General features: G+C 57.7%; 1 protein-coding gene across 2 annotated transcripts; it reads right to left on the reverse strand.

The window, feature by feature from the left end:
* Positions 1 to 318: 318 nt before the first annotated feature.
* MAST3 (microtubule associated serine/threonine kinase 3) lies at positions 319 to 27,688 on the reverse strand. Of its 2 annotated transcripts, none has more exons than XM_027715423.2 (28): positions 27,600 to 27,688; positions 24,578 to 24,609; positions 15,248 to 15,336; positions 14,938 to 15,010; positions 14,739 to 14,759; positions 13,427 to 13,505; positions 12,398 to 12,555; positions 10,480 to 10,555; positions 9,606 to 9,815; positions 9,422 to 9,523; positions 8,774 to 8,906; positions 8,213 to 8,280; positions 7,771 to 7,856; positions 7,423 to 7,631; positions 6,984 to 7,122; positions 6,632 to 6,764; positions 6,361 to 6,526; positions 6,013 to 6,114; positions 5,612 to 5,734; positions 5,210 to 5,319; positions 4,921 to 5,066; positions 4,430 to 4,662; positions 4,118 to 4,318; positions 3,811 to 4,037; positions 3,589 to 3,711; positions 3,312 to 3,448; positions 2,894 to 3,075; positions 319 to 2,794 (listed from the first exon to the last, which is right to left on the reverse strand). In XM_027715423.2, exons 1-28 carry the CDS (start codon positions 27,636 to 27,638, stop codon positions 1,797 to 1,799), a joined length of 4,395 nt encoding a protein of 1,464 aa, XP_027571224.1. In that variant the 5' UTR covers positions 27,639 to 27,688; the 3' UTR covers positions 319 to 1,796. The 2 variants fall into 2 exon arrangements, with proteins under 2 accessions (XP_027571224.1, XP_027571223.1); XM_027715422.2 differs by having other exon boundaries at positions 2,894 to 3,078.
* Positions 27,689 to 27,791: the final 103 nt, after the last annotated feature.

The raw sequence follows: 27,791 nt of genomic DNA on the forward strand, positions 1-27,791 counted from the left end.
GCATGGGGCACAGCACAGGGGACACAGGCAGACACGGGGCACTGCACTGGGCACTGGCACTGCACGGGGGACTGGGCACCGCACCAGTCATTGCACTGGGCACCCACAGCCAGAGCCCAGTGCCAGAGCCAGGCCGGGTGCCAGCCGTGACGGTGCCACTGGCACAGCCATATCCCAGTCCTCTGGCTCGTGCTGGGGCAACTCTGGCTCCCCCAGCCCTGTTCTCCCCTTGCCACTACCCCCTGGAACGGGCACTCCCTGCCTAGCCACACTCCAGTGCCAGCAGTGCCGATCCCACCCCGGCTCTGGACACCACGCTCAGCGCAAGGGACGATTTTAATCCAGCATAAAACTTCCCGAAGGTAGGAACACAGCCGGGTACTGGGCAGAAAGACACGGTTCCCCTTGGCTTTTGAGACAGTTTCCATTAAAAATTCCTTTTCCCACCATATCTGGTGCACAGCCAAACCCCCCTTCCCATGGGGAGGGGGTCCCCGGTGTGTTCCCAAAACCCCGCTGCCTTCCCGAGACCTTCACACAGACAGTGGAGGAAAGAAGCAAAGGAAACATGGAGCAGCTCTGCCGGCTCGTTTTTGGGGGGTTTAACGGCACCAGTTTAACGGGAGAAGCAGGATACGGAGCCTGGCACAAACCACACGTGCACAAAATAACCCCAACACGCAGCCCAAAAACCCACCAGGGCCATGGTGATGCCTGGTGGGGGGAAAGCCAGAACATGCATTAACAAATGGGAACATTTATATCCTAGAAAATGGTAGAAATGGGGGAGAAATGCTGGGCTGAGCTGTAGTTTGCTGAATAGAACAACAAGGGGGGGACAAGGGGGTAAAATTCCCAAATTACAGGTGCTCACTGGCTTGGGGTGGTTTTGTTTAAAAAAAAAAAGCAGAGGTTGGGATTTTTTTGGGTGTCTATGCACTGACCAACCAACACCACAGGATTTGGGGACAGAGAAAGAGCAAAAACTGACCCTAAAAATCCCATTAATATTCACATCCAGTTGCTGACCCTGTGGCAATGTCTCTCTTTTTCTACCCCTGGAAGGGCCAATGGAGCCTGGTGGCTCCAAAAGGCTCCAATAAAATAATTAAACCCTTTACATCCACTATACACTTATAAAATGACCCATATGTTCATCATCTGATGATCCATATGCAAATAAAATCCCCCCTCTGCATCCCAGCCCGGAGCGCCAGTGTTTGGGAGATGTTACTGTAGGTTTGGGGGTTTGTTTTAATTTTAAATGTTAGAATTTGTGTTTCTTAGGACATTTGGGGTGTTTCCAGATAAAACTGAAGTTAGAAAGTAGGGAAAAGTGAGTGGGGTCTTTGCAAGGTTAGAAAACAGTGTGCCATCCATCTGGAAGCTGGGAGACACACGGAAAAGGCTGGGACTCTCAGAGCTGGGCTGGACCCTGTGACAGTCCTGCACTGCCCATTTAGCTTATAAAAAGTAATAAATTAATTAAGGAATATTTGCATCGAGTCCTTTCTGTACACAGAGGGTGGGGCCCAGCCGGGAGAAACACCACCACCGGGAAAGCTCCTGTGTCTCTATAAAAATATGAGCATCTCTCAGGGAGTACAAAAAGCCTTCACAGGGAGAAGTGCCCGGCCAGCGCCGACGTCCAGAGTGGCTCTGGGGATGTTTCTCTCATGGATATGCTGCATGGGATGGAGTTTTCAGGGAGGCAGTGGGATGCCACAGGGAGCCTGAACCACCCCCTGGTGCCAGCGTGGGGCTCATGTGTGCTTGGCCCTGCTCCATTTGCCACCCTAGGGCGCTGGGATGTGAGCCCCTGCCAGCTCCTGGCCCCGTGCCGGTGCTTCCCAGTGGCCCACTGATCCCTCCCCAGAGTTCTGGCACTGCTGGGAACCACGGTCCCGGTGCTCACACCCGTTCCACCACGGCAGGGGGATGCTGCCGTCTGGCTGCTTGGCGCTGCCAATGGGGTAGGAGCCCTGGCATTCCCACTCGGGCACCACCGGCTCCTGTTCGTCACTCTCAGAGCCCTGCACCGCGATCTGCGGCACCGGGCTGGGCTTCAACTTCGGCTGCAGCTCCGCACCGGTCGCGCTGCCGCCCTGCAGAGTTGTGCCCAACCCATCTTCACTCTTCCCGCCATCTTCGCCTCCTGGCACTGTCTCCGGCTCGTCAAAACTCACTTCTTGAACTGCCTCTTGCTTCTTGAAGGAGTCCCTGCGCTCAGAGAGGTTCAGGCGCCGCATGACCACCATCTCCTGGTCCCGGTCGTGCCTCTCCCCGAGCCGGGAGCTGGTGGGGTGATAACCGTGCTCCCCTGGGTAGGGCAGCGCTTCTCCCTCCCCAATGGCCTCCCTGTCCATTGGGGATATCTCCAGCCCCAGCTTGCGGCCGCCACAGGTTTTTTTCTCAGCCAGGATGGTAACGATCTTCTCAGCCGACTGGACACGCTTGAGGAGCGGGGAGCGGGGGCAGTCGGCGCTGCGGGGGCGGGAGCTCTGCCGGACAATGGTGGGGGGCGACAAGGTCTTGCCCTGGAAGGAGTGGGGGGTTTTGGGGTACCCAGGGAGTGGAGATGGGGAGCGCTGGGGGGAAGGCGGGCGCTGGGAGGAGGAAGGGGTGCAGGCGAGGGGCGAGGGGGGGATGCTGCTGGTGGATTTGCGACGTCCCACTTTGTAGCGCTGCCCACCCAGTTTGGGGGCCAACCCGTGCAGGGAGCTGGGGCGCACGTGGCCGGCGGGCGACGTTGGGGTGCTGGAGGAGGGAGAGGTGCTCTGCGGGGACACAGCGTCTGCCACACAAAGAGAAATAGGTCACTGTAGGGATAGAGGGACACACAGCATCCCACCCTGCCCCTCGCCAACATCCCCCCTCGCCGTGGTTGAGGTACCTGAGGGCAGGTCGGGAGCAGGGCTCCGGCAGGGTGTCGTGGGACCTGGGGACAGGCTGTGCGTGGGGGACTCAGGAAGGCTCTCGCTGGAGGACAGTGAGTGGTGGAGGCCGGAGGAGAAGCTGCGGCTGGTGTGCAGGACTGACGACTGCTTGGAGATCTTCTTAAAGAGGGATTTTCTCCTACTGCAGGGGACAAGAATAATCCTGGCTTCTCCTTAAAGCTGGTGGCTCCAAGTCTGCCGACCTGGTGCCAGTAGGACCAGAACCCAGTATGGCAGATCCAGAGCATCCGACCCAGAGCTGGCAGGACCAGATCCCACTGAACACCTCAGCATGGCATATCCAGAGCATCCCCATGGTATGGCACACACCAGGTCAAACTTTTATCCATCTTATCCTACCCCAGTTCTACCCACCTCTCCTGGCCATCCCTTTTTCTGCTCTTCTTACTCCTCCGCGCCATCCTCGTCTTGGAGCTGTTTTTCCTCGCGGGCCCTATTTTGATGGAGGTGTTCTCCAGGGCTGTGGTGCGCAGGGCCACTTTATTCCCGCTCTGAGGGATGGAAAACAAATCACTGCAGGAGCGGATCCAAACCAGCTCCTGCCACCAGATCCAGCCGGCGGAGGTGATGCCAGGGAGCTGCTGAATCGATATCCCAGTTCCAGGAGAGCAGAGCAGCTCTGGACACTCACCTTGAGCAGCAGCTCCACGACATCTCGGTGAACCAAACCCAGCACAGACTCTCCATTCACATGTGTGATGAGATCGCCCGCTCTCAGCCCTGCCTCCTGCGCGGGGCTCCCCTCTTCCACACTCTGCCATCAGAAGATAAGCATTTTATTCATATGCAAGTTTCGGGGTTTTCCCACTGGGAAATGCCATGTTTGGCACCACCAGTGCCTCTCCACACGTACCCAGACCATGTGGTGCACGGTGTAGACATCGCTGTCGCCCATGTAGACGCGGATGGCCCGCAGGGTGAAGCCGTACTTCTTCCCCGAGCTGTGGATGATAATGGGTGGCCGCAGGCTGGCGATGACGAGGGATGAGTCCCGGCTTGGGGAGGAGTCACGGGAAGAGGGGTTGGATGAGAGGGAGTGAGGGGAGATGGGGCTCATCAAGGCACCACCACCGAAGTCATCTGCAAGTGGGAGAAGCCAGCTCAGCCCGGGAAAACCATGCAACAGCCACTATCCAGGATAAACCAGGGAGCACACAGACCTGATGTGATGATGAGGGACAGGGCTGAGACGGAGGCAGATTTGGGGACACGGCTGCCCAGTGAGGCTCTTTGCCTCTCCGGCACATCCTTCTGGGTGCTCAGCCGACGGCCCCCACTCGGCTCCAGGCTCCGGGGAGTCGAGTTTTTGGTGCCGGTGCTGTTGCTCCGGAGGCGGATGCGGTTGAGGTTGGCAAGATCAGCTGCACAGAGGGGAGGAGAGAGAGTTTGGGGATGCGGAAAAGCCACTCCACGCCATGCAGAACCCTGGGTGGCCCTGGAGTATCCCACACTGGTGCCCACAGCCTACGCACCGGATAATGCCGACTGCTTCACCACACCGCTGGTCCCCACCTCGGGGTCTCCCACCACAAACTTGGGTCTCTCTGGCTTGGTGGATGCCACACAGGGGCTCTCATCCTCCGAGGAGAAGGCAAACTTGGGCATAGTGTCCAGGCTGAGGGTACTGGGCAGCACAGTGGGGCTGCGGCTCCGCTCGTGCCGGGAGGTGTATGGCGTGGAGCTGCAGGACGTCCAGGAGCGGAGCCTGCGTGGCAAGAGCAGGAGGGCTCAGGACTACCAAAGATGCATGAGGGGGATGGCACCAAGATCCTCAGCACCCCAGGACACTTCCCACTGACCCCTCTGCACACTCTCAGTCCTGGCACAAACCCTTGGCAGCAGCACAAACCCCAACCACCAGCACAAATCCTTGGTCCCAGCACAAAACTCTCAATGTTGGCACAAACCCTTGGCAACAAGAGAAGCCCGCACCAGCCGACGCCATCTCCCCCTCACCACGCACCGGGGCTCGGTGCCTGCTGGCCTGCTCTTGTCCTCATCTCCTGAGTGCCTGTCCCATCGTTCCTCTTTCTCATCGCTGTGACTCCGGTCAGAGGACGAGAGGCTAAGGTTGGAGTTGACCGCCAGGAATTCCGAGCTGCTGTACACCTGAGGAGGAGAGGAGCTGTCAGCAAGGAGCAGAAATCTGGGAATCCAGGTGATCCAGTGTCAGCCAAAACACTGATGCTCAGCACAATCGCACTGGCTGCAGTGCCAAAGTGTTTTGGATGCCAGAGGAGGGACTGGAGCACCTTGCTGAAGCGGTGGGAGCAGGAGGAGAACTGCCCAATCTCCACCGATGATTCCTCATCGTTAGTTTCCTCATCTTCTGAATCCAAGTGGTGATACCTCTCGGAACGAGCTGGAAGCAAGAGCCAGAGTGGGCAGGGCTGCCACCCTGCCTGCAACACCACATTCTGCCAAGCAGGACCTACACCCATGGGGTGACAGCCCAGTCCCAAATCCCGGGGGAGTTTTGGGGGGAGAAAGTTAGTAAGGGTGAGAAGCCTGGAAAGAGGATTCCATCTGTTCTGTGGCTTTGGTTGTAAAGGGGCCAGCTTCACCCAGGAGATTCTCATCTACCACAGGAGCATCCGAAGTGCAGCAGGAATAATGGATTGGCAGCAGGGGGAAGGGAATGGATTTGGCCTCACTATCAAAGTAGCTGGTGTCATCCTCTGACTCCAGCTGGGGGATGAACTCAGCCTTCTGCCGCAGCAGCCCATTCCAGTCCAGATGGAGGAAGAAGGAGTGGTGTTTCACCTCATGTGCACCTCCTGCCAGGCAGAGAAACCCACATCAGGGGTACAGAGTAGGATCCAGGATGCTCCTGCTCCCATTCCAAGTGGCACAATCTCTCCTCCATGCAGAGCAAATGGCTTAGGAAGGATGGACTGGAGCCCTGTGCAGCCTTCCTGAGGTGAACCCTGAGCAGGAGACCTCTGAGCACCCTCAACGTGGCAGGACACACTTTGGATTCAACACCGCCCAAGCTCGATCAGAACTGGGGGGCCAGGTCACCCCCTGAGTGCTACACGGGGGTCACCACACGTACCAGTGCCCAAGCGCTCGAGGGGACACTGTCTCAGCAACCGTGTGATCAGGTCCTGGGCGTCTGCAGGAAGAGCCTCATCCCCTTCTGGCCACATAATTTCATCTGCGGGGAAAAAGGAGAAAGAGTTTGGAGTGGCTGGAAGGGTTTGGACACTTCTGGGCAACAGGAAAGTCCCCTAGGAACCACAGCAGGTAAAGCATCCTCCCAAAGTGGGAAATCAAAGCTTGAGGAACTCCTTCATGGTTCACACAAGTATATCATGAAGGAATGAAGCTCCCCATATGTTAAGGACGAGCCACAGCTGCTGGGAAGAGCAAGCCAAGGAGCAAACTTGCCACTGAGACTCACCACTGATGACCTGGCCAAAGAGCTCCTCGGGGGTGTCTCCGAAGAAGGGGACGCAGCCCACCAGGAACTCGTAGAGGATGATGCCCATGGCCCACCAGTCCACGGGTTTCCCGTAGCCCTGGATGAGGATGACTTCGGGGGCAATGTACTCCGGGGTGCCACACACCTACATGGGGAAGCAGTGCCTGACACCTCTGCACTGGCCTTTGCAACAAGTCCCGAGGCCACCCCAGTGATGGCAGGTCAAGCCAAGTGGAGCAGGATCTCGCACCTGCTTGTCCATGAACTCCCGAGTGTCCTTCTCCATGTGTCCCTCGTAGAGGTTCGTGGTCATGTTCATCAGGCCGATCTTTGACAGACCGAAGTCTGTCAGCTTTATGTGGCCCATGGAGGTGATGAGCAAACTGCAGGAGAAGACAGACAACCCACAACGCTGCTGTTTGCTTCTGGGGAGACCTGAGAAGGACCAGCTGCACCCCAGGACCTCTGGTCCTGGGGCAACAGCACAGAACCAGGACTTTGGGCACCAAACTCCATTACCTCATTCTGCCCTATCCTCTCGGCTTTCTCTTGCCCATCCAAATCCAACCCCACCCTTGCTCAGACCTGACCCATGTCCTCACTTGTCAGGTTTGAGGTCCCGGTGGACGATGCCGTAGTTGTGGAGATACTCCAGTGCGAGGACGGTCTCGGCAAAGTACATCTTCGCCATGTCAACAGGCAGTGGGCCCATGTTCTTCAGCAACGTGGCACAATCCCCCCCTGTAGGCACACGGAGGGGCTCAGAGAAGGCAGGAAGGTCAGCAGGCCCAGCAGGCTTCCAGTCAGACCCTCACATCCCTCCTCAGAGCAGCTGATCCCCAGGCATGGGGCACAAATGCTCTTCTAGGTGACCACGGCCATCACCCTCATCAAGGTGAAACTCAGGGTCACAAAAGCATCTTCTGGTGCTTCCCTCTGCTCCCTGGAGCAAAGCAGGGCAAGAGGTGTCCAGGTGGTCTCCTCCATGCTCAGACATTGATATCCTCCCCTCCTCACTGCACCGTCCAGCCCCCTTCTCACCTTCCACGTACTCCATCACCATGCAGAGGTGTCGCTTCGTTTCAAAGGAACAGAACATGCTGACCACGAAGGGGTTCTCTGCAAAGGTGAGGATGTCCCTCTCCACGAACACCTGCTGGATCTGGTTCCTCAGGATAAGGTTCTGCTTGTTGATTTTCTTCAAGGCAAAGCGCTGCCGTGTCTCCCTGTGCCTCACCAGGTACACAGCCCTGGAGACAGTGAAACGGCTGCACCTCAAAACACATCCTCCAACAACCAGGACTGACCACACAGACCATAGAGCTTGGACAGGGAGGACTTTGGAGTGGTTTATGGGTGGAGACAAGTGATAGGAACTTCCCAACTCACCCATAAGCCCCGTTGCTGATCAGCTTGATGGTCTCAAAGTCCCCCTCGCAGGGTTTCCTCCGTGGAACAGTGACTGAAGGCTGGCTCTGAAGAAGACACAGAAGGTTTTTAATGTTTCCCAATGTTCTGGAGCTGTGACTGCAGGCAGGAATTCACCCAGCACCATTATCACCTCTAAGCGCTTCTTGCTGCCAGAGCCCTCTCCAGCCACAAACCCCAAACCAGAAGCCTGAGATGCAGATCAAGAGCTCTGTCCACCCAAGAAGCCAGATGAGGGACTATGAGATATTACCCTTGAATCCATCAGTCACCCTTGGGGACAACCCAAATTAACATATCCCAGTCTAGGACAGCAGAGGAGCTGCTGCAAGGAGCTCTGATGTGGGTGAGGCAGGAAGAAGCTGAGGCACATGTGGGGACACAGACATTGGACCACGCTCACCTCACAGGCATCGTCGTTCTCTGGCGTGATGGTGTTCCCACTGTCAAAGTGATCCAGCTGGCCCATTTCTGCAGGTGACAGGGATGGTTCTCATTTTCTTCATGCTCAAGACCCCCACCAAAATTGCCCCCTCCCCAGCCACTCCCCTTCCAAACTCAGAGATCCTGCAGGGATTTAGCCACGTGCTCTGCTCGAGCCATTGTATGGAGAAATCCAGGTCATGACATTAAGAGGTTCAACACAAGGTTAAACATTTATATAATTCTTTTTTTTGATAGTCATTCCTGCATTCTCTGGGGATTATGGTTCCCCCCCAGGGCCATGGATTAAGTGTTTTCGAGCTTAATCTGCTTTGCTGAACGCGTTGGAAGCAATAATGAGAGATGTGGGGCTGGCCAGGAGGACGTGGACATCATCCTGGTCCTTCTGTGACCCCCCTGCCATGATACCAGCGCAGCCTTCCAGCTCCCCCTGCCATCTCCCAGTGCCCATTCAGTGGTCAAACTGGGAGGCTACAGCTCACTGCAGACCTCAGGGCCACCAACCCAAGTGTTTCCCTACCCTCCAATGGGTCCTTGACGAGCCCCAGTTGGCTGATGATGTATCGGGGAATATCAGTCTTAATTCCCTGGCCAACTTTGGCATGTCCTTCTGCAGCTTCCAGGAGATGGTAAAACTCCTCTGGGTCAAACTCCTGCATGGGGAAAACCAAGCACACTTGAGGAGAGAGATTTTGCACGATTAAAACTTTTCTCTAGGCCTTGCAGGTGACACCTGTAATTGGGGATAGACCCTGGATATATCGTTCCCCCTGGATGCATCATTCCCCCATAATTCCCCATGTCAAGAGTGATGGAAAAACAATGTAGCCCATGAGTTGGCGGGAAAACAAAGGAGAGCACATCAACAGCACACTGCATCGTGACTCCATCCAGCTGAAGGAACCACAGCACTAAGGCGAGTGCTTCAGAAATTCAGCACATCAGCCAAAAAAACCCCAAACCCTGAAAACTACAGAATGATTTGGGTTGGAAGAGACCTTAAAGCTCATCTCATTCTACCCTGCTGCCATAGGCAAGGACACCTTCCACTAGACCAAGTTGCTCCAAGCCCTGTCCAACCTGGCCTTGAACACTTCCAGGGATGGGGCACCCTGGAGGCTTTGGCTCCTCTCCAGACCATGAAACACAAGACAAATCCATGTCTTACCAGGCACTCCAGTAGTCGAGCAGGACGGGAGATGATGATCAGCAGCTTCCTCACCAGCTGGTCGATGAACTTCACCTCCTCGCTCTCCGAACGCTCCTGAGCCTGCCAGAGAGGGGACAGAAGCCAGGGGTGTATTGGTGGCATCAGGAGGTGGCACCAGGCAGGGAACTGCCCCCGTACTCACATCTCGCAGCATCTTCTCGAGTTTCTCCTGCAGCTCCATGAAGTAACGGGAGGTGATGAGAGCTCCCTGGGACTTGGCCAGGCAGTCACGGGCCAGCTCAATGATCTGGTGGTGGATGAAGCCCAGCACTCCATCTGCCAGGGGCAGAGTGCTGCTCGAGGAGAAGCTGGTGATGGTGTCCTGCAGACGCTCTTCCATCTGGGCTGTGGCCTGCAAGGAATGGATGGTGATGCCTGGGAACACACGTAGCCATGCTGTGCATTGGATTTGGCCAGCCAGGATCTCATCCTACCACCTCCCGCACTGGGTTTGGCCAGCTGGAATCTCATTCTACCAGCTCCTACATTGGGTTTGACCAGCTGAGATCTCTTTCTACCGCCTCCTGCACTGGGCTTGGACAACTAGGATCTGATCCTACCACCTCTTGTGTTGGTTTTGGCCAGCCAGGATCTCGTCCTACCATCTTCTGTATTGAGTTTGGCCAGCCAGGATCTCACACTGCCACTTACTGTATTGAGTTTGGACAGCCAAGATCTCATCCTACCACCTCCTGCACTGGGTTTGGCCAGCCAGGATCTCATCCTACCACTTCCTGCAGCTCCAATATCCACAATCAGATCATGGCTTCACCTGGGACCTAGCTTCCAGCAGCCTCCACCAAAGTTTCCAGAGATCTCTTCCTGCCTGTGTGATGAGGCAGACCCACAGGTCCCTGCATCCCCAGCTCATTATGCCTCCAGTGTCCTCAACAGCCCCCAGTATCTACCCATGCATTCCATACTTCAGCACAGAGGAGAAGCTGTTCTAGAGAAGATGCTGTCAGGACGCCATGGAGGGACTAATGTGCCCATTCCCCTCAAGTCCTGGCAGTTACCTTGGGGAACCTCTCCTTATAGACGTGGTTCATCATCACAACCTCATTATCAAACGTTCCACTCGTCCGTCCAGGGCTGCAGAGGGAGGAAACCAGTTGTGTTGTGAGGTTCAAGTCATTTACATCTGTGCAAATAGCTACTACTACCCCTGGAGAGCAATTTGTTCCCTCCTCCTAACTCTTGATTCCAAGTGGTTAAAGCTCATCCCAACAGAGCCATCAGCCTTGGGCCAGCACTTCCAGCAGCATCCCTCCCACTGCACATGGATCTGGAGTCCCTGGGATGTGGTCCATGGAAGGTCAACCTCCTGCAAACCCAGGTCTCCAAACACAAGTCACTTGAAAATCTAGAGCTGAAAGGCTGGATTTTCCACTTGGCTTTGAAGAACAAGCTCGTCCTTTCCTTCCTCCGGATCCCATGATTTCTTGCCGTTGTTGCCCTTTTTCCAGCTCACCAGCAAAAAAAACCCCAACCGAACCCTGTGGTGGACGCTTCATTAAACATGGCTTTTCTCCTACCCTCACCTAACACTGCAACTCCCAAGCCCCTTCCTGGTGATCCCATTCTGCAAAGCAAGCAGCAGGAACTGCCGGCAACTCATTAACCACTATAAAATAATAAATGTGGGGATTAGAACCAGACCTAGGCCACTCACTGCCAGCCCCAGCCCAACCTCAGCTCAGCCTTTGCTGTGCCAACCAAGAGCTAGCACGTCCTTGGTGAAAACCTCACCACCTACAAAACCCTGGCAGATAATTAATCTGATTTTAATGAAATTTCAGCTGGCAACACGCAGGACTGTGGCTCTGCCTTTGGTGCGAAGAGGGACGGAGTTTTTTTCACAGGGAAAAGAGGATTTAACCAAAACATCCCCTGCAAAAAGCAAAACATTCTGGTGCTGGACAAGTGGAAATGTGGTTGGCTCATTTTATAGGTCTTGGAGAACCAGTGTGGAGCTCAGCAGGCCTGTAGGGTCGGGTCACACCATGCTACAGCCACTGCCTTGATCCTCTCCCCAAATTTTCCTCTCTCCAGCCCACAAATGCCCATTCACCTGCATTCCTTGTGGTTTTTTTTGCAGAGGCAAAGGCCAACCCCAGCAAACAAAGGTGATGTTTCCTGGTGCAAGCCCAGAAATGGGATTTTTAACCTTTTACCAGCAGGTCAGGACTGTATTGAATGGTGGCAAGGACAGCCACCACTTGGGCTTCTGCTTGGCAGTCCCCTCCTCACCACCAAAACCATTCAGACAATTGAGCAAGAGGCTGCAAACCAACAACAAATCCCACTTTCTCCAGCTTCAGCCCCGGGAAACCTCCCTCTCAGGTGCTGTCTGCTGCCAGGAGAGCAATGTCATGTCCCAACAGCCAAGAAGATGCTGAGAACCAGATCTTAATGCCCACGGAGCATCCCCTAGGGATACTGTAATCCCAAGGACACTGTAACTCCCGGGGATGCTGTAAATCCCAGAGGTGCTGTAACCCCCAGGGATGCTGTAACCCCAAGGACACTGTAACCCCCAGGGATGCTGTAATGCTCTGGGGATGCTTTAACCCCAAGGATCATGGAACAGTTTGGGTTGGAAGGGACCTTTAAAGCTCATCTAGTTCAACCCCGCCATGGGCAGGGACACCTTCCACTAGACCAGGTTGCTCAGAGCCCCATCCAACCTGACCTTGAATATTTCCAGGCATGAGACACCTACAACCTCAGGCCACAGTTTTTCCACTTCCCTGCAAAGGGAAAACCCAAATGGGGGTCAACACCTTGGGACAGGCTTAGCAGGACCAGGACACGCCAGGAACAGCTCAGAGGATGTGCTGGATGCGCCAGCACCCCGTGCACCATCCTGGCAGCACCATGGGCGTGCAGCATCCTGGCAGCACCATGGGCGCCTCCCCAGAGTGGGTGCTGTACCTGAGGCTCCTGGATCGTGGGCGCAGGCAGGGCGAGTGCCGGCCCTCCTCGTCCGTGACACTTTCCGAACTGCGGAAATGCTTAGAAAGGAAATGCAGCTCGTCGGGGGTGGGCTGGTACGGCAGCTGGTGCAGGCGCTCCTGGGAGGATGAAGATGACTGGGAAGAGAGAGAGATGCAGGAGATCAGGAGATGGATCCATGCTTCCCAGTGTTTTTTGTTTTGAAATCAGAAAGCCCACGAGGAAATTATTCCTTGGAGCCTCTTAGGAGGCTGGAAATACTGATGGGTAGCACAGTCTGTGCTTGGGAATGTGAAGTATGGAGAAGGCAAACTCCATACTGCCTGGGAGGTCTGCACTGCCCAATCCCAACCCAATTCCCCCACTCTACCACCCAGTCTGGTTCCAGTGAGCCCCATCCCCTGTACCTGCAGCATCCCACGCAGCTCCTGCCTGGCCATTCCACTGCATGGTCAGGATATGTCCAGTGCACCCTGGACCCGTGACACCCAGGGATGTTGTAACCTCAGGGATGCTGTAACCCCAGGGATGCTGTAATCCCAGGAATGCTGTAATCCAAGGACACTGTAACTCCCAGGGGTGCTGTAAACCCAGGGATTCTGTAACTACCAGATCCTCTGTAATGCCAGAGGATGCTTTAACTCCCAGGGATAATGTAACCCCAGGGACGCTGTAACCTTGGGGGTGCTGTAACTCTGGAGATGCTGTAAAGCCAAGGGATACCATAATTCCCAGGCATGCTTTAACTCCCAGGGACACTGTAACCCCTAGGGATGCTGTAAGCCCCAGGGACACTGTGACCCTCAGGGATGCTGTGAGCCCTTAACCAAGCCCTATGACTTTCTTAAAAGCTCATTTGGGAAGCATGATGCAGCTAAAGCACACAGTCCTCTAGGAACTGGGAGATTGCCTAGGAACTGGTACCATGGGGCTCTCAGGAGGCATTTCACCAAAAATCAAGGGGGGTTAGGCTCTTATCATCTACTGCCTTGAGAAAGCAAATGTTACCGAGACCGTGGAGCTGGGGGTGTTGGTCCCATAGCCAGAGGAGGGTAACGAAGCCAGTGACCACCTTCTGCCATCAGTCCTGCGAGTGCAAACATGACAATCACATAACAGGGCAAAACCCAACATCTAAATGCAAATCAATAACATCAGAGCAAAAAGATGGGGAAGAGGATTCAGGTTTGAGTAATAAAGTCCTGAAGCCTCTTTTCAGAAGGAACTGAAATCAGGTGAAATAAGGGGTTTGCAGGTGAGGGGGGCTGTTCTGCACCCTTGGCACACAGGTGTCTGTGAGCACAGTGACAGTGGGCAGGGTCCCTGCAAAGGGACAGCACTGGGGCTGGCTCAAATCCACTTCAGATAGGTAAAAAAAAAAAAAACAAAATCCTGCCAGCATTTGATTTTTAATTAGAGCAAAATTCAGCCTCTTGGGAGTTTTCTTGGTGAGAATCCGGGATTCCCAAAGACTCATCCTGAGACAACAGGCACCACAGAGCAGAGCCTAGTTATAAACAGGAAGGCAACCGCTCATACGTAGGCGAGTGCTTCCTCTTGGACATGTTTCTAATGGATAGGGAACATCCAGGTCAAGTCGAGGCCCTTCACCTCCCGCTGCTGCTTCCCGTGTGGAGTCAAGGACTCCAGGAGCTGGCAGGGTGCTGGATCTGGCTCCCGCACCACCTCAATCCCCTCACTGATGGCACTCTCAAACTCCTGACCCCACCTGCTGTCTGGTTTTTCACTCTGTTACAAGTTGTGCAAACAATCCATGAGCCTCCAGCATTTTTCCATGTGACGATCGATGGTTTAAAATCAGCCTCCATGTGTGCAATTAATTAATTGCTTCAACAGGATTTTGGTGGCTGCATCTGGAGCGGTGTGGGCTGGAGAGGGAATGCAGCAAGATGTGCCTCTGCAGGGACCTGGATGAGCATCCATCCAGGGCCATCTGCTGACCATCCATAAGGAGCGCTTGGAGCGGGTCGGAGTCGGGGCTGAGCACGTGGCTGGGGATAGTGTGATGGGAACAGGGATGTTTCGGCTCCCAGAGCTGCAGACAGCCCAGTCCTGGGGCAAAATCTCCCGTCTAGGGATGCAACAAAGAATCACAGAGTCCTAGACTGGTTTGGATTGGAAGGGACTTTAAAGACCATTCAATTTCAACTCCATTGCAACGGGCAGGGACACCTTCCACTAAACCAGAGTGCTCCAAGCCCATTCCAACTTGGCCCTGAACACTTTAAAAAGAAGATCTGTGATGATGTGGAGCAGACACCTCCCCAAAATGCAGACCCTGCCCATCCTGGGTACTCACCTGTCAGTCCGAGGAGCATGGCTGGCATGGAGGGAGGAACCAATCACAGCAGAGCAAACACCACCAGACCAGAAATTAGGCAGAAAAAAAGCAAAAATAGAAGCAAACCAAATCGCTTGAGATCAACTGAACAGTCTCAGTTGGTAGATGGTATTTATTAGTGAACATTACTGGCCTGGGAATAGGGTTGGGAGCTCACCTCCGAGCGAAGGGAAAGTTGATGGAGGTGCTGGCAGAGAAGTTGCGTGGACTGTCCAAGGGGCTGCTCCCAGCTGTAGGGAGAAACAGGGAAAAGTCACCCCAAAACCCACCCTAGTGTGATGCTACATGCTGCTCCTCCGGGGAAAGAGAGGGTAAATCACTTCCCAAACTATTCCCTCTTGGAAAAGGCACCTGCAGCCAGGAGGTTCTAACAAGAGGCTGCAGAAGAGAAGGTTCTCCCACCACTCCTCTAAAATATTCGAGTGATTTTGGGAGATGCTCAACTCACCCACTGGGACATCCCTTACCTGTTGGCACGGAGAGAGGGGAGAGAGGCCGTGAGAGGGTCGGAGAGGGGGTGCCCACCACTAAGCTCTTCCTATTGCTGCTTCGGCAACTAGAGAAGAAAAAGCGGGAATTAACTTGGGGAAGCAGAGCTGCCTCGGCTCAGGGATGTAAGGATCTGCTTGTACATGGAGCCCCGTGCCACAGAACACAACTGCTGTTATGGATCTCCCACGGCAGGAAAGATCCATCCCCAGGTTCAGCGCTGCTGGAGATGGGCCAACAGGGTTATTTTTAACAATGAACCATCTTATCAAGGTCCCACTTCTGGTTTTGGCTTGCTGGGGAGGGCAGAGGCAGCGGCCCCTTGGCAACAGCCCGAGGGCAGGAACAGAAAAAGGGATGTAAAAGGAGGAAGAGAGGAAATGCCAAGTGGCCACAACCTGACCTGCTCCATTGCATTGAAAATTACCCCAGTAAACCTCCCTACACTTGGTGGTCCCCATGTCACAGTGGAGGGGACAGTTGGCCCCTGACTCCCTCAGATTTTGTGGGATCTCCAGGCATTTGCGATGCCCTGGCAGCAGGAGGAAGCCGCATGTGCCAGCACCAGGTGAAAAGAAGCACCAGCACCGCGACAGCTCAAACACTCCAAAACTCCCATCCTGGTACCACATCCCAGCATCCCACAGAGCATCCCTGAAAGGCCACATCCACAAGCACTGGGTCTTTGTATCCCCACCTCCACTCCCACCCTCCCAACTCACAGGATTTCAACCCTTGCAGGAATTTCGTTTTTCTTTTCAGCCCTTCCCCAAGCCCTGAGCCCAAGGCTGCCTTGCAAGAGTGGCTCAGTCTCAAAAATTCCCACAGGGGAGCTGCGGCTCCACTCCTGTCACACCCCACTCCTACATTTCAGCCCCATTTGAAATGGGGCTCATTTAAGTTCTCTTTCAGTCTGACAAGAAGGAAGTGCAGATATCCATGGCACGGAGCAGAAGCTCAAGCACAAGGACAACCTTCCCCTTCCTCTATTTCCGCTTCCTCAGGCTGCAAAGACATCGAGTTTCCTCACCAGTCTGCGAACAGGAACCCACAGAGATGCTGCTAATTAAAGGACATCGTTTAACATCACACCACGGCCAGATACACCCACAACACTGAGAGGATGAACTCTGAGCAAAGGGATTCTCCATGCATCCCAAAACCAGATAGGAATGGCACATGCACAGCATCCAGGGTGTAAAGGACATTATTTCACAACAGGTTGTCCCTCCAGGTGAATGAACAAGGCACCAGTGAGCAGTCAACACCAGCAAGGCGTGGTCAGAGCTCTACACATGTGGTCAGAGTCCACACATGTGGTGAGCACCCCTCACCTCCCCCTGGCAGCTCCCCCCTGCACAGCTCCTCTTGCTGTGCTTTTAGTGGGGTTCAAACCAAGAGCCTCAGCTCTTCTGCTCAATCTGAAGGTCTCGGCCAAGCCAGCAACGAGGGTGGCTGGTTGGGGCCCCCAAAACCCTTCTCTGCTGGCTGCACCCTCCTTCGCACCTCCCTGCACCCAGGATGAGGGGTGTCTGGGTGTCCCTCTGGTACACACCCCCCATGACTGCCCTGAGCTCACCTGGAGCTGCAGTGCCTTTGGAGGGCTTGGAGACTCCTGTTCAGCACCTGGGTTGAGTGAGATGCTGCAGGGAGCAGGTAGAAACCTTCCCCTTCTATCCATTCACCCCTTCCTAGAATCACAGAATCCCAGAATGGTTTGGGATGGAAGAGACCTTAAAGCTCGTCTCATTCCAACCCCAGCCATGGGCAAGGACACCTTCCACTAGCCCAGGTTGCTCCAAGCCCTGTCCAACCTGACCTTGGACACTTCCAGGGATGGGGCAGCCACAGCTTCTCTAGGCAACCTGTGCCACGGCCTCACCACCCTCACAGGATAGAAGTAAGAATTAGGAATTTTTTCCTAATATCCAATCTAACCCTACTCCTGCCCTCTGCCTTTGATTTTCTCACTTTAACACAGGCCTGAACCTCAACTACAGCTGCAAACTCACAGCCCAGCACCCACCCCAGGGCAGCAACAACCCACATCCTTGGATGGGAAACCGAGGCAGTGTGAGCAGCCGTGCCCCACCCCCGCAGTGGCAGAGGCAGAGGCTCAGGAACCAGGAGGGCTGCAGAGAGCTGCCAGCTCTGGTGTTGCTTGCCTGCCTGTCCTGCCACAGGGACTGGGGTGCACGTGTGTCTGTGTCTTGCAGAGGGGACAGCCCAGGGGACGAGGCACTCCCTCCTGCTTGCTCGGTTTCATTTTGGAAGTGAAAACAAACCTTTAATGAAGCAAGTTCCAGTAATGGTGACACAGACCGAGGCCAATGTTTCCTGTTTCCGTGCGCTCCACCCTCAGCTCCACAACCATCTTGCGCCACTTTAACCCCCCTTCGCCTAATGCATCATCTGCAGCTGGTTCCCATCCTTCACTGCATGGAAACCTCGGGCTAGAAACAAGCCCCAGGGCAGAGAGGAGCTGCCAAACCCTGAAGGCAGGAGCTGGGGCTGCTGCCCTCTCTGCCTCCATCACTTAATTGCATGTTTGGTACCAAAAATGGAGTGGAAAATCGTTGTCAGCATCTCCCGCTCTGCTCATGCTGAGGCTGCCTTGGCTGTGGCGCTGCTGTTGCCATCCAGCACTTATTTCAAAGGATGTGGAAAGTGTGTGAGAGCCAGTGTGACCCCAAAGCCTGGAGCAAAACAATGTGTCACCTGTCCTGAGGCTGCCTGTGAGGAGGGACCGGCATGTCCTGCACTGCACCGGCACCACATCGGCACCGAGCCCTGGCACAGCCAGGATGGTCACAGGCAGGAGATGGAGCAGAACCTGGCAGCTTCACAGAATCCTAGAATATCCTGAGTTGGAAGGGAACCACAAGGATCATCAAGTCTGACTCTTGGCCCTGCACAGCCCCAACAATCCCACCATTTGCCTAAGAGCATTGTCCAAATGCTCCTTGAGCTCTGGCAGCCTTGGGGCTGTGATCCACTTCCTAGGAGGTTTCCCGCAGGCTGCCTTCTTGGAGCTGAGGGAAGAGCAGAATCCAGCTGCACAGCACAACACTGATGTCTCTAAGTGGCAAATGGCTCTGCCAGGATCTGGGCAAGTGGGGTTGGGTGACAGAGTCAGCACTGAGGAATATCGAGGGTTAGGAAGGGCCATCATCAGGACATGCACAAAGAGGCTGCAGTTCCCTCTCCTCTCCTGCAGGATCCAACCCGTAAAACTTCCCAGGATGGTAGAGCACCATGTGCCAGATGCCAGTCCGGTGTGGGGCACTGCTGGCGGGTGAATCCAAGGCAGAAAGCCATCGGTTTGGGACAAAGAGGGTGCAGGGTGTTAGGAGCTGCAGGGCAGGGCTGGGCGGTGATAAGGGAGCAGCCACAGTCTCAAAGGGCAGAGCAGGTGGCTCTGCTCCCGCTGTGTGACTGGGAGCACATGTCACTGCTCCCTGCTCCCTTCCTTGCTGGCTGTGGACGTTTTTCCCTCCACATCCCCCGAATGGCACTTATGTGCCTGGAGATCTGGCGAAGTGCCACGGATCACTGCGTCCTGGAAAAATCGCTTTCCAGCAGGATAAATTTCATGTTTAACTGTGAAACCTGCTGAACCAAGCAGCTGCATCCAAAGTTTCTCCGCGGCATTTGTCCTCATGGCTTGTGACAGGGCTGAACTCGGCTGCCTCCAGGGATGGGGCTGGGATGGGGAAGGCTGGGGACCAGGGTCTGGATGGTGAAATGCAACACACTGCCTGGCACAGGCCATGCACGACCCCACCACATCCTCACATCCCCACCAGGCACCTGGCATTGTTTTGTGGAGCTGCTCTGCACCCTCATCCCACCCCACCCAAAAGCCTGGCACTATGGATGCTCTTACTAACCCACCCTGGAGCACCAAGCAACATGCTGGGCACCTCCCAAGGGCAAAAACCCAAATCCTTAAAGGGAATCACAGGGTAACAAGTTGGGTATAGACTTATTTATTTCTCTCCACTCCAAGAAAACAGCCTAAAGGAACTGCTCAGCACCCTGGGCCGCATCCCTGCATGTCCCTGTGCCACGTTTTCCCGGTGGTGGGAAGGAAATGGTACCTGTTACGTGTGCTGGCCAGTTCTCCTGCGGCGTGCGGGGTGTGAACAGCCACGGGCAGCATCCACAGAGAAGGAGAACCCCACCAGCCATGGAACCACCAGCTCCCCTGCCCTGCACCGGCCCCCTCAGCATCCACCCCTGAGAAGTGAGGATCCCTCAAACCTCTTAATCCTACTAAATAACATCATATGCTTTCTGCTCACCGTGAAATAGGCCAGAGTGGTTCTCACCGTGGATTCTAGGAATACCAATGAAAGAAGAGCAAATCCTCTGCCCTTCATGAGAATTACAGGTTCATCATGCTCATCTGGAGACAGATGACTGCCTAGATCATCTTTCCAATTACACATCTCTCCCAGCCCCCCCACCCCCGCTCAGCCGCCCCAGATTGGAAAACCCCATCCAATGCCTTTTCTTAATTATTAACTGTCCTTCTCGCCCATCCTTGTGTGCCAGCAGCAGGAATTCCCACAGCCCAGGTGAAGCAGGAGCCTTCCCGGAATGGGATGGGATGGATTCATTTGCTAAGCAACCGTGTTGCTTTGTGCCAGCTCACACTAACACTGAGAGACATTCATAAGGGGAATCTCTCTCTGCCTCCGCGCTGTCTTAAACACCTCTTTTACACAAAGCCTTGGGAAGGTTTTATGCCTGGGCCAGACACAGCCCCCCAAACCTGCTGGATAGAGGTCCCAGCCTCCACCACCCATGCCTGGGAGGCTCAGTGGGTGCTGACTGCACCTCCTGTCCCCTTCCTTGGGGACATGTCCCACCAGCCAGCCTGGGTCAAGTCTGGCACTGGAGCTGGAGACCCCTCTTACACCCCATTTATGCAGCCCCCCCCCATCACTGCCCCAGCCCCGCTGCCAAAGGGGATATGAGTCCTTTGCCCTCCCAGACTTCTGGCTCCTTCCCACCCCTCCAGGCACCCTACGGTCCCTCACCCTGGCTCAGGCCATGTGCCACACGAGATACATCCCATCAGTGGGTGCCCACCTTGGCACAGGGGGCACAGGGGTGTTTCCCCCTTGTACAAGACACTCCCCTTCCCCAACGCACACACCCCCAGGATGGGCACGCAGCACCCCAAAATGCGCTTCACCTAATGCCCTGGGACCCTAAACCCCACACTGTACTCCCAAACAATGCACCCAAATCGATGCACAGCCCACCCCACCCGCCATGCCCAGGGTTCCAAGGGTGCTCCCTCAGTGCACAGCATCCACAAAAAAGATGCACCTACGGTGCACAGCCCCCCAAACCACACACCTGGGTGTGCACCCCTCCACGCACAGGCCTCCCCCCCAAAGACACACTTCTGTGTGCACCCCATGGAGCACAGACACCCCCCAAGGCACAGACCTCTGTGTGCACCCCCCGAGGCACTGCCCCCTCAAACCAGTGCACCCACATGTGCCTCCCCAATGCTAAGCCCTCCCCAAACCACACATGTTGGTGCACAGCCCCCCCCCGTCATACAATCCAGTGCCCATCCCCCCATGCACGTTGTTGTCCCCCCCCCAAACCAAGCAACCTGCTGCACTCCACGATGCACACAGATCCCTCACACACCCCACGTGCCCCCTAAGTGCTAAGACACCCCCCCAAACCACACACGTGGGTGCACGGCCCTCCCCAAACCCAAACACATCTCTGCACCCCCCGGTGCACCCAGACCCCCTCAAAACACACACCTCCAGGGTGCCCTCGTGGTGTAAAGACCCCCAAACCCAGCCACCACGTGTGCAAAGACACATGCCCTCCCAAAATCACGCACGACCGCGCCGACCTCAAGCTCCCCGGTGCACACCCCGGTGAGACCCCCCCCCCAAACAACACACCCCGATGACGCTCCCCTCCGCGACCCCCGGGGCCGGGGCCGGCCGCCGGTACCTCTTGGAGCGCTGGAGGAGGGCTCCGGCCGCCCGCTGGCCCCGGTACCCGGGCGGGGCGGCTCCCCAGCAGCTCGGGTCTGACATCGCGGCCCCGGCCGCGTCCTCCGGCCCCGAGAGGCTCCACCGGCACCGAGAGCGGCGGCCCCGGGACCACGCGGGGCCGCGCCGGGGGCCCGGAGCGGGGCCGGGAGCGGAGCCGGGAGCGGGGCCGGGCTCCCTCCGCCTCCCGCCCCTTCCCGCCCAGCGGCGACGGGGTTACCATGGAGACCGTGCAGCGCCCCGAAACGGGGTTGGAGTTTCCATGGAGACGGGGGGAGCACCCCCAAAAGGAGCGGAGGTGGGTGGGGCGGTTACGGCTGAAAAGAGGCAGCGCCCAAAAACGGGGTTGGGGTTGTGGTGGAGGAGGGGCATCACCCCCAAAATAAGGGCAGGGTGGGGCAGCACCCCAAAATGGGATCGGGGTTACCATAGAGAAAGGGCAGCACCCCAAAATGGGGTCAAGGTTACCCTGGAGATGCGGCATCCGCCACTGATGCATTCGAGGGGCACAAATATCACCCTCACAAGTCAGCGGGGGCAGCCCCAAAGCCTGGGGCTTCCTGAGAGTACCCTTCCACCCACGGGATGCTTCCTCAGAGGGCACCCACCCGGCAGCATCCCGGCAGCACCTTGCAAGCCTCCCTCTCATGCCAGTTTTTCACCTTCAGTCAGGGAGATCCCCAGCACAGACCCAGTGACACCCATCCTCCTCAGTGCCGGTGACAAACCCCTGCATGGTGGCACACCAGGGCCACTGGAACCTTCCAAGCCGTGAGGGATGGCATTGCCACACTCACTGGGCCAGTGCCACGGCCAGAAATCCTGGTGCTGCTGGGCTGGGCAAGGTTTCAGCATGGTAAAAGGGGAGCACTGAGTCTGGCAGCTCCTTTCCCCTCACCTCCTGCCCAGCAGCCACGAGACACCAGTACATGGAGGCACCCGAGGGTGCCACCAGATTGCCTGTCCTTGTCCCCATCTCACCCCCATCACAAGCATCCCAAAAACTCTCTCCCCAAAGCCTCAGCTGAGCATCCACATGGCCACATTGTTTTTCCACATGCCACACTCACTGGGGGGCAAGGGGTGGCCAGTTAGGACTAGTGGAGGGGGGCAGTAGGCAGGGAGCCCCCTGTGCAGGTAGAGCACAGGCAGCACCCAAGCTCCTGCCTTCCTGCCCACAGCAGGTGGCTCTGCCCGTTGCTGAGCAGCAGCAGAGCTCCCCACTGGATCCCTCTCTCCCTGACAGATGGATGGAGGCACCGGTGTCACCCGTGGGTGCCAGGCAGGTGCCGCAGGTGCCATGGGGCGCGGGGCTGGGTGTGACTGCCAGTGCCAGCACACCTGCTGCACCTTGTTCCCGGGGCAGAGCACAGCTGGTACACTCTGCAAGGTCCTGGCAGCACCCACAGAGGCTTGTGGCATTTTGGGTGGGGGGCACTCATCTCCCTGAGCAGTCCCCATCCTCATCTTTCCCCACAGCAGAGCGGAAAAGCTGATGAGGGAGGTTTCTCAGGTGCCCTCCCCACTGCCACCCTGCTCCCTCTACAGTGCCCTGTGTGCCCTGGGCCATTTTTGACGTGCTCCCCCCTCACAGGGATGCTCAGAATCTGTGCTTGAGCTACTGCCACAACATTCCCACTAGGGCTCCCTAAAATGGATCAGTTGGTAGCAGAATGAAGCCCATCAGCACAGCTTGGCTGGTTTTGGGGTGTGCAGGGCTGGGAACAGATCCCAGTTGCATCACCTCTGTGCCCTGTAGAAGACAGTACACTTCTAGGGCCCCCCAGGGCATTCCCAGAGAGGGGGACCCACCTTGCTGCCCCCATCTTCACCTCTCCCCCTGTCGATTCCCCGGAGCTGGTGGATGCGGTGCCCAGGGAGGGTTTGGGGAGGTCTTACCTCCAGGGGTGCAGGGTTAGTAAGGGGCTGAAGGGGCTCAGCAGCGTCGGGCTCTGGCTGCTCGGAGACAAACTGCAAGGCAAGACGAGCCGGCGCGGCGTCAGCGGATGCCGGATGGTGCTGGAGGGTCCGCCTATGGCCGCGGGGAGACAGGGGCCAAGAGCGAAGGGGATCGGGGCTAGAGGGGCGCCAGGCAGTGGGAGTGAGGCAGAGCTGGAGGGGGAGCGCAGGGGACAGCAGGGACGCTGCGGGGTCTAAGGCTGCGGCGGGGAAAGACACTCGGTCTAGCCCCGGTGCTGTCACCGGGGACTGTCACCGGGCGTCCGCGGCTGTGGTTGCAGGAGGAGGAAGGGCTGGGATCTGCGGCCCGCGGGCGAGGATGCAGCGGGATAGGAATGGACGAGGATGGAAGATGCTCCGGGTCGGGGAAGCAGGGGGACGGGGATGCCGCGGGGCCTCGCCGCCCGCCCCCGGGGCCGGTACCGGTACCGGCGCGCCGCGCCCTGCCCTGGCTCCGACTCACTCCAAGGTCAGCGAGGGGATCTTCAGCCTGTCCCGCCGCGACTTCATCCCGCCGCCGCCGCCCCGCTTTGCTCCCACTCCGCTCCCGCCGCACCGGTTGCCCCAGCGCTGGGCGGCTCCCGCGGGCGGGCGGCACTGGCGGCCCCGACGGGGCTCCCTGCTCGGCCCGCCGGGCCCAGGCCCGCCCCCGCGGCTCGGCACTGCACAGCACGGCACGGCTCGGCTCCGGACGGCTCGGCATGTCTCGGCAGCCCCCGGGCCCTCGTGAACCCAACCCGGCCTGCCCGGTGCAGCAGCGGCTCCGAACTGGAGCGCTCCGGGATGCGCTGAGGTGCTGCTGCTGCTGCTGAGACACCGCAGCCTCAGCACAGCTCCGATACAGCCCCAGTGCACCCCTAACACCCCAGTGTGGCTGCAGTGCACCCCTAACGCAGCCCCAGTATAGCCCCAGTACTTCTCCAGTGCATCCCCAACACACCCCAACACAAAAAACAGTGCAGCTTTGCAGCAGCCTCCTACCGCACCCCAGTATACCCCAGTACACCCCAATACTGCTTAGAACATCCCAATAACCCCTCAGTACGCCCCAGTAGACTCCAATACTGATTAGAACACCCCAACACACCCCAGTGTACCCCAATACACACCAGTACACCCCAGCACACCCCAGCAGACGCACAATCAGGTATCAGAGAACATGATGATGCCACCTTGGATTTGGGCACAACAAGCCCTGGTGCCATTCAACATCCATCTCTGCTGCTGCCAATGGTGCTGGTGCTGTGTCCCCAAGCATGTCCCTCCTGATGACACCCCACCCCGTGCCCCAGGTGGCCCAGCTCAGGGACTTACGCTCTTCCTCGGCGTGGCAGACTCAGCTCTTTCTGTAACGAGAAAAGCGAGAAGCGGGGTCAGAGTGTGGCCCCGGGAATCGGAGGGTGCCCACCTGCAGGACCCCTGCTCCTGCCAGCCACATGGCAGCACCCCTGCTGTCACACTAGGCTGTCACTGCAGGGTCAGTCCCTACTCACCGTGCCCAGGGTGAGGGTGACAAATCACCTGCCCAGGGCCGGCACAAGGGAACATCTCCTTCCAGTGTCCCTGGGGCTCATGGCCCGATGGCCAGGCCCAGGAGCAATGGCATGAAGGCAGTGGAGTGGGAGCAGCACCACACACCCATCTGGAGCACAGCCTCAGGGTAGTGGCTATGCCATGTCTCCCACCTCGTCCCCCCCATCCCAGGACTGGGGAGCAGCCGGCAGCCCCTGAGTTGTTTATTTTTCCAGACACTGGGAATATTTCTTGTGAGAGCTGTTTGCTTGCAGGTGGTGCAACAGGTCAAAGGGCAGCTGTGGGCAGGAACCCCAGCCCATGCCATCCTCCTGGTGTGCCAGGCACTGTCCAGCTCTGACAGTGCCCTGGTGACCACCTGTGTGCCACTGGGCACACCAGAGTATCGCAGACGCCACCGGCACGCTCTGTGGATGGGCTGGTGTGTGACCTGGCTCTCTGTGGGATGCTGGGACATGTGGCAGCTGCAAGTGCTGGTTAATGCCCCATCATTGCTCTTATCCTGTGCCCACCGGTCCCACAACCCTGAGCAGTTCAGACTCATTCCTAGCATGGGCAGGGACCTCCTTGAGGGCAGGGACCACTGCCACCCATGTGGGGACATGCAGCAGCACACACAAACCCCCCAGTCCCTCTGGGCTACCCATGCCCCATCCTGCTGCCCACACCACACAGGTCCTGTGGAAATCCCGGGACTGGGGCGCTCTACAATGCAGTGATGCAGCAGCATTGCCATGGCGACGGGTGACATCATGCCTGGGTGCACAGGGACTCGGCAGCCCCGGGCCTACGGGTGCGTGTCTGCCCTGGGGTGGCGTGGGTGCAGGGAGAGGGTACACGGGGTGGGGGTGGGTGTCCCAGTGCGCCCAGCTGCACTGGGTGACTCCAGGCCTGGGCTGGGGAAGGGGATGTGGGATCCTTGCATGGAGCGGGAGCCCCTCAGCACCTTCACTCAGCCCTGCCATCACCCAGTCTGGATCCCCACCCACACCCGGGGCTGTGCCACCGGCCACCAGCCCCCACGCAAGGGTAGAGGCAGGGAAGGGTCACACGGAGGGTTTTACTGTTCAGCCATGTGCAGATGGGGCACTGGGACAGAGGACAGACACCCTTGTCCCCCATGCTCACCCCCATGCTCACCACAACACAGCCTCCCCACCCATCTATGGGTGCAAGAGCGCAGAGCGATCTGTGGCACCCAACACCCATGACTGCCAGGGGCTCTCTGGCCATGCTGTGTCCCCAGGGGCGCCCAGAGCATCCCTGATGGCCGTGAGGACCCCGGTGGGGCAGTGCCACAGGGTCAGCACCCACAGCTGGCAGATGTGGACGCACATCCAGCATGGTGTGTCTCCCATCAGCAGGTCCCAGTGGGAAGCCAGGATTAACCATCAGCAGATGAGGAAAGCATCAGGGACAGCATCAAGGATGGCATCAGGGATGGCATTAGGGATGGCATCAGGGACAGCATTTCTGCTCAGCAGTTCAGGATTAGGTCCTTGGCAGGAGCCCTTTCTCACCCCTCCTGCTGTGGGGACAGGGGCACACAGCCAGGCCCCACAGCTCTGCTCTTCCCAGGACCACCAGGAGCGACCCTCACGGCCAAGAGCCCCAAAGCCCACAGCCGTGGCTCTGTCCATCCCCATCCGTGGGCGGGCAGCTCCCAGGCAAGGCTCTCCCCGGGCTGAGCGTGCAGTGGAGCACAGCTGCCTGCGGAGCTGCCAGCTCAGATGAAGGCAGCGCCGTGCCATCCTCCAACCACCCCGACAGCTCCACCCGGGCCCCCCGGGAACTGCAGATGGAGATGGAGGCGTGAGGTCACCCAGAAAATCCGGCTCAGCACTCAGCAATGTGAGCCGGGGGGTCCGTGGTCATGGACCCCTCTGAGCATGGCAGTGGGTGTCCAGGGTTCCTGAGGGATGCAGGATGAGCAGGGAGAGTGGGTGTCCCTCAGGCTGGGGAGCACAAGCACAGGGTGGTGGATGGGGCAGCTGTTCAGAGAGGTGCTGGCACAGCGGTTTGGCACGGACTGGCATTGTGTGCTGGACTGGAGGGACCACGGCGCTCCCATGGGAGCCCCCACACAGTTGGGTGCCCCCCACCAGCATCCCATGGCATGGCTGGGGCTCACACCCTGCCCTGTTCCCAGTGCTGGGTGCCTAGCTCCTGTCCCACCTGTCACACACTGCTCACACACAGCACCCACCTCTTGCCCTCGTAGCACCCACCTCTCACACACAGCACCCACCCCTCACACACACCCTCACTCAGAGCACCCCATTCCCACGTGCAGCACCCACTTCTTGCACACACCACCACACAGAGCACCCATCTCCCGCTCACAGCATCCACTTCTTGCACACACAGAGCACCCACCCCTCACCCGCAGCACCCACTTGCACATGCAGTACCCACTTCACATGCACCCACTTGCACACACTGCTCGCTTACAGCACCCACCTCTTGCACACCCATACCCCACAACACCCACCTCGCACCCGCAGCACCCACCTCTCGCACACCCACACCCGGAACAGCCGCCTCTCGCTCAGAACACCCACCTCCCACCGGAGCACCCGCCTCTCACTCGCAGCACCCACCTCTTGCACACCCGCACCCCGAACACCCACCTCCCACCCACAGCTCCCGCCCCCTGCACCCCCGCAGCGCCCACCCCTCGCAGACCCGAGCACCCCCTCGCCGCAGGCTCACCGAGACCGGGCTCCCCGCGCTCCCTCCCTCCCCCGCCCCGCCGGTGCCCTCTCGCCGCACGCGGTGCCCGCTCGCCGTGCCCCGTGCCCACCTGGAGACCCCGGCGCCGCAGGATGCTGGGCTCGTCCATCCCGCCGCCGCCGCCGCCTCCCGCTGCGCCCGCTCCGCCCGGTGCGCCCGGTCCGCCCCGCCGGTGCGCCAGGGGCGCCGCCCAGCGGCCCCGCCGCGTCACCGGACGCGCATCAGCACCGGCACCGGGGCTGGCACGGCACAGAATGGGGCT

Source organism: Pipra filicauda, unplaced genomic scaffold (assembly GCF_003945595.2).
Source record: "Pipra filicauda isolate LSUMZ 115617 unplaced genomic scaffold, ASM394559v2 scaffold294_size920599_pilon, whole genome shotgun sequence".
Taxonomy (NCBI): Eukaryota; Metazoa; Chordata; class Aves; order Passeriformes; family Pipridae; genus Pipra; species Pipra filicauda.